This window comes from Bombyx mori, chromosome 18 (genome assembly GCF_030269925.1).
Source record: "Bombyx mori chromosome 18, ASM3026992v2".
Lineage (NCBI taxonomy): Eukaryota > Metazoa > Arthropoda > Insecta > Lepidoptera > Bombycidae > Bombyx > Bombyx mori.
The window spans coordinates 5,705,411-5,716,978 of record NC_085124.1 but is presented as its reverse complement, the minus strand read 5'-3'; the positions used below and the strand labels follow the sequence as shown (position 1 = coordinate 5,716,978).

Sequence of the window (11,568 nt, the reverse complement as noted above, 5' to 3'; positions counted from 1 at the left end):
TGGACCTATGACTTGCGGCGATATGCTGGAGAAGATTGGATGTGGAAGGCGGAAGATCGTTCATTGTGGCGGATTAAATAAAAAATATTCATAACTTTGTCTTTAAGCATAAAACAAACGAAGCCATTTAATAGACTTAGGTAATTTAAATACCTCTTTTACCTTTATAAATCTAGACTGTAGGCGTTTGGAATTATTTAAAACAATTCAACGAGTTTTATATTTGTCATTACTTAAGAACTGGTATCACGTTGAGTTATGGATTTGCATTCAATTAACTGTCGCACTGACCTCTAGATTGCATATTGGACTAAAAACATACAGAGCGGTAGGTACAGGAGAAACGAGAAAAGGCAAAGCTGTCGAAACAGGTGTGGAGCAGAATAGCGGTGGGATAAAAAATATGAGGCCTGTATTATTAAAAGACAGCCTGTCCCAGTTTCAAGGTGAAGAAAAATATGACTTTTGAACTACTTCAGAATAATTTTTAGTATTCGTTGTTGAATGTTACTGAAAAAAACTACCTTAAAATTACTGTAGTGGCTTAAAAATGACGCTTTCTTACTTTGTAACTTATATTTCTTCAAATACATAAACATAAGTACATATAATATAAAGCTATAATATTTTGTTATTTTCAAATGTCTTCAAATTTCGACTTAATCTTTTTTCATATCTATCCCTTATCAGCTTCATCTAAAAGAAAGGCTTCTCAGCATCAAGTCTCATGTGTTCATCGTGCCCGTCGTATTCTAAGGCTTCGAGTGCATCGGCACGATACACTGCGTTTTCAATCCAGACGGCAATGCGATCGGAAATAGCCACCATAAATCTTGCTAGACGTCCTGGATTCGACCGAGATGGTTTCGGTTCTCCTACAGATATAATAAAACAAAGTATTGAAAGCTTAAATAGCACGGTTCAATTGCACGCCGAAAATGAAAATTATATATATTTTTAATGTGGTAATTCTAGTCAAAATATTAGAAAATAATATAACGGCAATATTTTCGTCAGCCCTGATATGCGTGCAAATTTTCAAATTAATCAGAGCTTTTTGAGATTAGTCAAAATTACACTATATACAATGTTTTTTTTTATTGCCCTTGTAGGCAGACGAGCATACGGCTCACCTGATGGTGAGTGGTTACCGTCGCCCATGGACTTCAGCAATGCCAGGGGCAGAGCCAAACCGCTGCCTACCGCTAATGTTCTGTTACGTAGCTAAATAGTTAAGTACAGGTTATGTCTAAGATAAAAATTATGTTAAAATTTTAACTATTACTCTACTCTTTTAACGGCCACATTTTAGAATTTAATCCTGTATTGTGGACAGTAGAAAGACATACCTACAAGACCAGAACATGTACACCCAAACACCAGATAGGTACCAAATATCTTTCAAAGGTATCGATTTCGACCGGAAATATAGTCCTCCCATAGTCGCTAGCTCCACTAAGGAAGCGGTCGATATTACATAAACCTTATTAACATTTTTTTTTATTGCCCTTGTAGGCAGACGAGCACACGACCATCCTGATGGTGAGTGGCTACTGTCGCCCGTGGACTTCAGCAATGCCAGAGGCAGAGCCAAACCTCTGCCTACCGCTGCCTACCTAACATACTCTAATTAGTTGATCGTTTTAAATAATAAAGATATACGAACCCAATATTTCAGCGACTCTCTCCAGCACAACGTCAGCGATGCTTCTCAACCTGTTCGATACTAGCATCTCTTTTTGTCCTTTTGCTATGTAATCACACAAGTGGTATGCCACCTTTAAATTGAATACGAAATTATTTTTTTTAATTCGCAACTCAAAAGCCCTTGGGTTCGGGGTGTGTCAACGTTTAAAACGTTATAATAATGCTGTTACGAAGTCGCACGTTTTAATGCGATATTCGTACATGCACGTAGGAACACAAGCATATTTACATAAAAAGACAGCACAGACTGTGATTTGAGAACCACATAATACTCAGATAATCATTTTTAAATTTAACGTTTTTAAATTAAAGGTAAGAGTAATAAATTTTAAACATAATAATATGAAGCAGCTGGTGGTAGGACCTCTTGACAGTCCGCGCGGGTAGGTACCACCGCCCTGCCTATTTCTGCCGTGAAGCAGTAATGCGTTTCGGTTTGAAGGGTGGGGCAGCCGTTATATCTATACTTAAGACCTTAGAACATATCTCAAGGTGGGTGGCGCATTTACGTCGTAGATGTCTATGGGCTCCAGTAACCACTTAACACCAGGTGGGCTGTGAGCTCGGACTCACAAGAGGTCCTACCACCAGTAGCGCCTACAGATAACACAAAATAAATGTAACATATAGAAGGCATCCCTAATTTAGATGTTCTTATGGCTGCATAGTAGGTAATATTAACTGAGTCCATTAATAAATTAATTAAATGAATATAACCTGTGCGCTGAAATTAACCAGCCATTTCTGTCGTTGCTGAAGCTCTTTTTGTTTATCGATCAACTCCTTGCGGTTCACCGTTCCACCTGGTCCCGACCAACGTTTCGAAGATTCACTCAACGCTTGAAAATACTGTTCAGTTTGCCTACATTTATAACAAGATTTTGAGAAAGACCGATCCCAAATCACCTATATGAGCAACGACTCTGACTTCTATCAGATAAAAATCGTACATCGATTATATCTAATTATTTTGTTACTTGTCAAGTCATGGTAAAGTCGTCGTGGCCTATGACACTAAGAAGTGCACTCGTATTAATCGATGCCACTATTTTGGTGTTCCTACTGGACTCCGGTTAATATAATAGACTTCAACCTCATTTTTCAAGGTTCGTGGCATTCCCATATGTCTATTGATTAGGGTAAGTAGCACCAGATAGATCGTGAGCTCGTACACCAGACTGAATAATAATAATAATAACAGAAAAAAAAACGTGTTAAGTAGGTACATTTTTTTCCTACCTATTATAATAACCTCGAGGGGTTATACTAGATTATCATGTTACAGTAATATATCATCAATAACTAAGCACTAATTACAAATAAATCTCACTCGGGACTAAGAAAATAATCTTCTTCTAAAGCGCTTTTAATCTTGTCTCTTCTTTCGGGAGGCAAAATTGCGCATTTTTCGTCCCATAAAGAGCGCAGGCGACGAGCCGTTGGCCGTGCCAACATTTCCACCCGCTCCATGTTACGACGTAAGCGTGGTGGTATTTTCTGGTTACTTCCTTCTACAGTAAAATATAAATTATTGACTTGTGAAACCCGGTCACGCTTCACTGTCTTTCGCTAAGTCTGTGAATGTTTCAAGACTATTCTTCGATACAAATCTGGTTTTGGCAATTACGAACACATAAAAAAATACTGAGACAAACCGATTGAGCTGTCATCACTTATGAAGGTGATCAATTTGACATTTGAATCTCCAAGTCAGCAGTAGGCAGCCGCTTAACTGGCATTCCTGACGTCCTTTAGCTAGGGTGACTACTTAACATTAGGTAGGTCGGCTGTTTACAAAGGTTATAAAAATCATTATTTCATAACTTGACAGTCCTAAGTATAACCCACCAGAATCCACCTTTTTTAAAATTTTTACATTCTGTTCGGAATCTGTTGCCAATTCCGGTTTAGAACTTTTCAATGGCTCCGGTTTATTTTCAAGTTTCTTTCCAGTTTTAGGCATGATTTGCTTTTTTGTACTTTAATTTAGCTACTGCGACACCAAACAAAAAAATAGACAATGACGTATAATGTCAATATCAGAACAAATATGTATTAAATTAATCGTTAAAGAAGGTATAGGCCAATTTCAATTTTTAGGAACTGCTGAGCTATTTCCAGACACCTCGAACCCTAGGAAAAGGAGCACCTAAAGTTTTTTTTTTTCATTGCCTGCGGATGTAAGCAAGCATATGACCACCTGGGTGATAAGTAGTCACCGTCTTTCAGGAAACCGTGAAGGAGAAATCATTGCAGAGCCAAATGCGAAGTGGCTAAATAGTTCTTTGTAAACGCACCGTCAATGATGTCTGCATTCCAGGAAGTCAAACTGATCTTTAGTATATGTTATGGTTGTCAGATGAAAATGACAATAAGTACTAAGGGAACAACATGGAAAACAGTTCATTCCAGAGGCGGAAGACTGACCAATAATCACATTATATCACCATTACAATATTTCACTGTAATTGTAAAGTAAAACAAAAAAAGATGTGTAAAATCAACTTTTTAATCCATCGCCAATTTGGAGTTAAACACAACCAAATATTGAGATTTGGTGTCCCATCATTAACAATATTTAGTCCCATCGTCAATTTGGTGTTAAACACAACCAGTTATTTAGATTTGGTGTCCCATCATTAACAATATTTAGTCCCAACTCTTCATCTTCGCCTTTATAAGGAAGATGCCAACTGTTATTGTTCTTTTGCGGGCACGGTGTGAAAACTAATGGCGGCTGAAAATAATCAATGGAGGGATGTTTAGCTTTCCATAGTTCAATAAAAACTCATTTCACTCAGACTATTGCAACATTAAATATGAAATTCGGATAGTACATATTGTATTATAAATGGTTAATCGAATAACCTAATCCATGGTTAATCGAATAACAAAAATAAATTAGAGGTGACAGGACTTTTTGCGGGAACGCGAGGAGCGCAGTTGTGTGAATTGCTTTATTTTGTTAATTTAGTGTTTCGTGTGTTTAGGTAAGAAAGGTTCCTTTTATTGTTTTTTTTTTATTATTTGCTTAGATGGTTGGATGAGCTCACAGCCCACCTGGTGTTAAGTGGTTACTGGAGCCCATAGACATCTACAACGTAAATGCGCCACCCACCTTGAGATATAAGTTCTAAGGTCTCAGTGTAGTTACAACGGCTGCCCCACCCTTCAAACCGAAACGCATTACCGCTTCACGGCAGAAATAGGCAGGGTGGTGGTACCTACCACCCGCGCGGACTCACAAGAGGTCCTACCACCAGTAATTACGCAAATTATAATTTTGCGGGTTTGATTTTTATTACACGATGCTATTCCTTTCGTTACTATGTTATAGCGCAAGTCAAATACTATACTATGTGCGCTGTAGCATGGCGCGGGTTACAATAACCTGTAAGACATTGACATCTGTCAGTACCACATAACTAGGGATGTGACGGTTAGCAATTGATTTTTATCGCTGATGATACTCTTAATAATCATAGAGATACAAATGGAGTATTGTGTGTTGATTATTATAACTAATTTTATTCAAATATTACTGTACTAAAGTATAGTAGCATATTTTTATTGCAGACAAGTGATGAAGTTCATGGCCCACCTGTTTTAAGTAGTTACCAAAACCCAATACAATTGACAACAACAATAAATAAACAATTGTCATGACATTTTGAAGTCGTCGTGGCCTAAAGGATAAGACGTCCGGTGCATTCGTATCGAGCGATGCACTGGTGTTCGAATCTCGCTGGCGGGTACCAATTTTTCTAATGAAATACGTACTCAACAAATGTTCACGATTGACTTCCACGGTGAAGGAATAACACCGTGCAATAAAAATCAAACCGCAAAATTTATAATTTGCGTAATTACTGGTGGTAGGACCTCTTTTCAGTCCGCACGGGTAGGTACCACCGCCCCGCCTATTTCTGCCGTGAAGCAGTAATGCGTTTCGGTTCGAAGGGTGGGGTAGCCGTTGTAAATATACTGAGACCTTAGAACTATACCTCAAGGTGTGTGGCGTATTTACATTGTAGATGTCTATGGGCTCCAGCAACCACTTAACACCAGGTGAGCTGTGAGCTCGTCCACACATCTAAGCAATAAAAAAAAAAAAAAAACCACAATGCTCTTTGTGTTTATTTGTCTGTGTATGCAAATTTGCAAATTCACTTGCCCTCACTCAACTAAGTGCACCTAAGACTTATTTAAAATATTACCTGTATTCTTAATCCATGTTTGTTATTCGTTTTAAACAACATCCACTGATGTTGCCATTGCCACCTCTTGAATAATATCCTCAAATACTCGTCTTGCAATTTAAATATGTGTCCTCGTAACAGGTCCTTTGACACTATATCTGTATGAGAACCACTGAATATGGCAGCAGTAATGATATACGGATCATCTTGTGATCTGAAAACATACCATTTATAAATATAAGTAGTCGGTACTTTACTTCAGTAGGCAGCGGCTTGGCTCTGCCCCTGGCATTGCTGAAGTCCATGGGCGACGGTAACCACTCACCATCAGGTGGGCCGTATGCTCGTCTGCCTACAAGGGCAATAAAAAAAAAAAAAAAAATTTTCACATCACTTCTTAAGATGAAATATTTCACAACCACCATTTTTCACAGCTATTAAATTTAAATCTAATTTTAAACAGTTAATTTCATAAATGTCAATGTAAATTTATACTTACAAGTTATCTGTAAAGAAACTGCTTGTTTTTGATAGCATGTCTCCTATTAAATTCTTTTTCCAAGTCAAAATGTGCTTTCTACCTAATATTAATACTTTTTTATTTTGGTTTAAGAAATATTCTACTACAATATGTAAAGCCTTTGCCCCTGTCGCTTGAGACTGCTTTCCAATAGAATATGAGACATTCAGAGCATCCAAAATTATATCATATGGTCCAGTTTTCTCTATAAAATTCAGGAACTTTTCCAACTCCTGTGGTGACGTTTTCAGGAATAAATCTGAACCTATAATCAGTTTATCTTTGATGTTACTTTGAAGTGTTTTGAATTCTTCATCTGACAATTTTAAACAGTCTAAAGTTTTACTGCAGCTCTGACATCGACCACTGAAATTTAAATGTATGTAATGTAAATATTTAAAAGTTAATAAATACTTAAATTTAAGATTTTTATCAAAATTTCTTATAATATGATGTGAATTTAATATATATTTTTGCATCATGTTTTAAAAGCAAATAGATGATATAATGGGAATTTAACTGATTAATTATAAGTTTATTATAAAAAAAAACAATAAGTGTTTTGACTTAGCTCATCAAACATATTATTTTGTTGAAGTAGTACCTATATATAGCATTTCAAATATTTCAGTCACCTATAGAGCGCTGAGTTCTATATCGCTGCTACCATATAAGTCAATAGATGAGCCTGTATGTCATTAAACAAGGCATTCCAAATCAGAATAGACATTAGTGTTGGAAAATCCTTTTTTTATGTATTAGATGAATTAACCCAGACATAACATTTCATTACAATTACTTACTTATATTTGGTAATTTTTGTGTAATTTGCTTTCCATCCTAAAGAACTATACAAGTCTTTAATCTTATTGGCTGTGATTTCAGAAATAGTTGAGTATGTGTTTATAATATGCAAACATAACTCATCTGCATATTTTTCTATAATTTTCTTATCTTTGTACTTTCTTAATATGTAGTCAATCCATGCATCATAAGCGTCATCCTGTAGAGGTCTTCTTGCAAGTATACTTTTTTCTATGACTTCCATTGATTTTTTCTTTTTGTTCAACTTTAAAAGCGTAGCGATCACTGTACTGTAAGCAGAATGTGATGGAACACTACTTAAATTTATTTCATCTAAAACTTTCAAAGCCTTTTCCCACTCTCCTATACAACATAGTGCATGTAGAAGCTTCTCACTTGTTGTATAATCTAGAACTTTATACTTTTTGTATAAGTCTCTATATGTTTTAAGTATAAATGTTTTTCCTTCGTCTATTAATTTATTTTCTTTTGACATTTCATAATAGAGCATTAGAAGTCCATTTATTGCACCTAAAGATAGTTCTTCATTTTTTTTATTTATATAACAAACAAAAGAGTTTGCAGCATCAAACTTTTTTCTTTGTACCATAAACTTCAGGAGAACTCCTTCAAAATTTTTCTCATTAATGTTTCCTCTTTCAAAGAGTATGTTCTTTTTTAATTCATTCCAGTTAAATGAGCTTTTCTCGAGTTCCGATTCTAAATATGCTATTTGACTGCTTACACATTTAATTGGTGCTGGTTCTTTAACTGCAGATTTGTAAACGAAACGACAAGTACGCCCTAATCCTGAAATAACATAGTACCTATTTAAGCGATGTATACTTTAATGAATATATATAACATAAACATAGTCATCATGAGTAATATCCGAATATTTTAAGTAGATTAAATGAAGTATTAAAAAACTCACCGAAGTGGGCTAATCGCGCGGTATTACAAAACATACTTGTCATTTAAATAAACTTCTATTAATTACACATTTCTCATGGCTAATAAGCTTACTATTAAATAAAGGTATTAATGATATTTGTAGGTACAACAATGTCCTAGGTTCAATAAATAAATATTAAGTCGTAGTACATACATACATACACTTTACTAAATTTATTAACGGGGTAAAGAGTCCAAGACCAAGACCACATTTTTCACTTACAGAACTTTCAAATCTATGACTTACGACTTACACATGGAGTTAATAAGTACCTACAATAACTCCATGGACTTACACTATCAAAAAAATTTTTTAATAGATTTCAGACCTGGTAACTTTGACCTTAAGGTCATGTCTTATTTTAATTTATATTCATAATTTTATGAAAAATGATATTGGAGTGAAATTAAATAAAATGAGATGAGATGATATGGGATGAAATGTACTCTCAATAAAATGGTGGTCATTTACTGAGACTTTTTCAGTGGACTTTTTGTAGGATCCCGAGAAGCTACGTCCAGTGGTTTTATTTTCCCACATTTATGCACTTCTATAGATACTAAATAGTTAATAAACCACCGTTATTACACATTTAAACCTGAAGAAACACTAAATAGACAAAATAAAACAAATCAAACTATTGACCAAATCAAAGGTCTTAGTTACCAGGACATAAAGTCTCTTAAAAAAATTTGAATTCTATGTTTTTAATACACCACTTTTCAGTTTCAATTTCAGTACCATGACATGGGGTAAATTGGGATTCTGGGGTAAATTGGGACAAACCTGCGGAAGATTCTCAAAGTACTTGTAGCACGGAATCTACCTAATTTTCTTTAAGGTAATATTTATCAATGTATAGAAGAAAAACCAAGTTAACTATGGAAGTACAAGTACATGAGTTAAGTTGGTCCTAAAAATTCGTCAAATTAAATTTAAAATAGTGGTTGAAAAGTGCGTTTTAAAACAGCTTAAAGAACTTTTAAAAAAAGTAATATTATCGTTATTTTTTCAATAAGATCACAGTTTATATAAGTTTTTAATACACCTGGAAATACCACAACAAACGGTAAGTTGCAATATTCTTATTTTAAATACAATATTTCGACAAAATAAAAAATGTATATTTTTTCCTTTCTTTTTGGTGAAAATTGGGACGTGTGTAAGGTAATTGGGAACGAGACTGGATAAATTAGGGACGAGAAAACACAAAATTGGAACGCCAAAAGACAAAATAGGGATGGCTTGTTAGGGTTGTCACTGATATCTTATAATAGATTTTTTAGCCTATACTATCACTTAATTGCGTGATGTAAAGAAGGTTAATGTGTTTATCAGTTAGTTTATGTAAGTATTATAGGTAAAAGAAAAGTATATATATAATTACTTTTTTTTCGCGACATTTACCTTGTAATATCTGCCCGGTCGTATGTTCTTTATAGCAATAAAAGAAATTATAAGTTAAAAGAACTCGAACGAATCAAAACTTTTGTTATTTCAGAATCTATTCACGCGTCGAATCATGATTTTGTTAACATTCACAATGCACACACAAATAAAAACAGGCCTCAGATTTTAAATGTAACATTAATTAAAAATCCGAAATATCCAATTATGAGTGAGTGAATTAATTGAGTTTAGAAGAATTTCTTTTATTTTTGTTATTATTGGCAGTAATCAGATAAAGCTGTTTTTTTTTTATCTTATTCACCTGATATCTTACTCTTGCTCAAAGATTATTTTGAAAATGTTGATTAAATAAAATTGTATTATTGCATTTCCAGTCCTTTTGTTTTCTATTTTTTATTCTATTTTATGATTTTGTTTCAGAGTTGTGATTTTTAAGGAAATTAAATAATAATTTTCTAAAATATAACATGCACATACTTTTTTTGATCATTGTATTGTTGATTATCATTCACGTCACATCGCTTCGGAATAGAAACCAGCTTAATTTACACTATGTTGTGTATTGTGCTTAAATTATGGATTGTATTCATCATTTCGGTCCATATAAATAATTATATGGCACCTACCAATATATCGCAGTACTGCGAGTTGACAACCCTTACAAATATCCCAATTTAACCCTTAACCGTGTCAATTTACCCCGGACGCTGGGTAAATTGGGACGGCCATTATTTTACCGATTATTTCTTTAAAATTAATAATTAAAATAATGTAACGGTTTTTATCACCTAGGTACGTTCAAGACTCAACTTATTTCTTTGGTTGAGCAGTGACTACCGTAAAATGGGGCGATTAGGGACAAATTCCAACTTTATGAGCAATTTTAAGTTAGTTGTTGATGTATATAATGCTATATCAGGATCAAAATGATTGAGTCTTGGAGGCATCTTTGTTGTCTAATTTAAAATTATGCAAGTAGCATTCCAGTTTAAGCAAAAAATGCAAAAATAGGTGTAATCCCTATTTACCCGAAAATTGCGGTTAATTGGGATGAAATGAGAAATTTGCTAGGGTTGGCACTACTTTTATTTTTATATATAGTTTTAATTTATTTAATTATTTAGTTGCACCAACAAAGTGATCATCAATAAAAAAAATTGAAAAACTGACAAAAGTACATGGCAGACATCACCTCAATTATAGGTGCAATTGACAGTGCAGTAACAACAATATATATATATTTATATATATATTTATACACATATAGTGGGCTTTCTTAGAAACGGTTTATATTTCTCCGTTCTTGGTAAGTACTTAGAGGCTGATATTTCTATCTGGGTTAAGAGATTAGGTGTGTCGGTTATTCCATGGATTAATCAGATGAATACCCCCACTCTGAACAAATATTAAATATTTTATTATGTATTACTTAGACATTTTTGTCCACCTTGAGATTTCATTGATCTTGTTACATGTCTCTGCAAAATCGACTTACTTATATTAAATTGCTTATCTATTTCAACTAAAGACTTATTCCCAATTTCGCTTCGATAAACCAGATTTTTACTAACAAATTTAAAAAATATTGTTATAACTACATAGACAACCCTACAAACCTGTACCTATTTATACTGAGGTCGTTTCCATTTCACGTATTCTCATCCCAATTGACCCCTTTTTCGTTGTTATTTGTACCTAAGACGTCCCCAATATCCCCAAAAACAACAGATTTTTACATGTATTTTTATTTAATCAAATACATTAAAACCAATAACAACTGAGACTTACCTTTAATATATATGCTGGTTCAAACACTAAATAACGTTTATAAATCATAGTCGTCTTCTATTATTATCAAATAAATAAAAGAGAGCAAAGTTTCTAGCACTAAAATAATTACCACCACAGGAAGTTAATTTGAAACGCGATTTTTTATAAGTTAGCAGCTATTATCATGCATATTCAGAGTTGTT

General features: G+C 34.0%; 1 protein-coding gene across 2 annotated transcripts; it reads right to left on the bottom strand.

The window, feature by feature from the left end:
* Positions 1 to 557: 557 nt before the first annotated feature.
* Positions 558 to 8,486, bottom strand: LOC101741438 (mitochondrial ribonuclease P catalytic subunit). Of its 2 annotated transcripts, none has more exons than XM_038017193.2 (9): positions 8,347 to 8,486; positions 7,230 to 8,040; positions 6,406 to 6,792; positions 5,925 to 6,120; positions 3,556 to 4,444; positions 3,038 to 3,218; positions 2,425 to 2,569; positions 1,667 to 1,778; positions 558 to 875 (listed from the first exon to the last, which is right to left on the bottom strand). In XM_038017193.2, exons 2-5 carry the CDS (start codon positions 7,838 to 7,840, stop codon positions 4,298 to 4,300), a joined length of 1,341 nt encoding a protein of 446 aa, XP_037873121.1. In that variant the 5' UTR covers positions 7,841 to 8,040; positions 8,347 to 8,486; the 3' UTR covers positions 558 to 875; positions 1,667 to 1,778; positions 2,425 to 2,569; positions 3,038 to 3,218; positions 3,556 to 4,297. The 2 variants fall into 2 exon arrangements, with proteins under 2 accessions (XP_037873121.1, XP_004928216.2); XM_004928159.4 differs by having other exon boundaries at positions 8,165 to 8,481.
* Between the last annotated feature and the right edge of the window lie 3,082 nt (positions 8,487 to 11,568).

Coding starts and splice junctions, on each gene's coding strand:
- LOC101741438 (XM_004928159.4), bottom strand. CDS start 8,207: ATGACAAGTATGTTTTGTAATACCGCGCGATTAGCCCACTTCG. Junction 6,793..7,229: donor ACAAAAATTACCAAATATAA/GTAAGTAATTGT, acceptor TTTAAATTTCAG/TGGTCGATGTCAGAGCTGCA. Junction 4,445..5,924: donor AACATGGATTAAGAATACAG/GTAATATTTTAA, acceptor GATTATTTTCAG/CCGCCATTAGTTTTCACACC.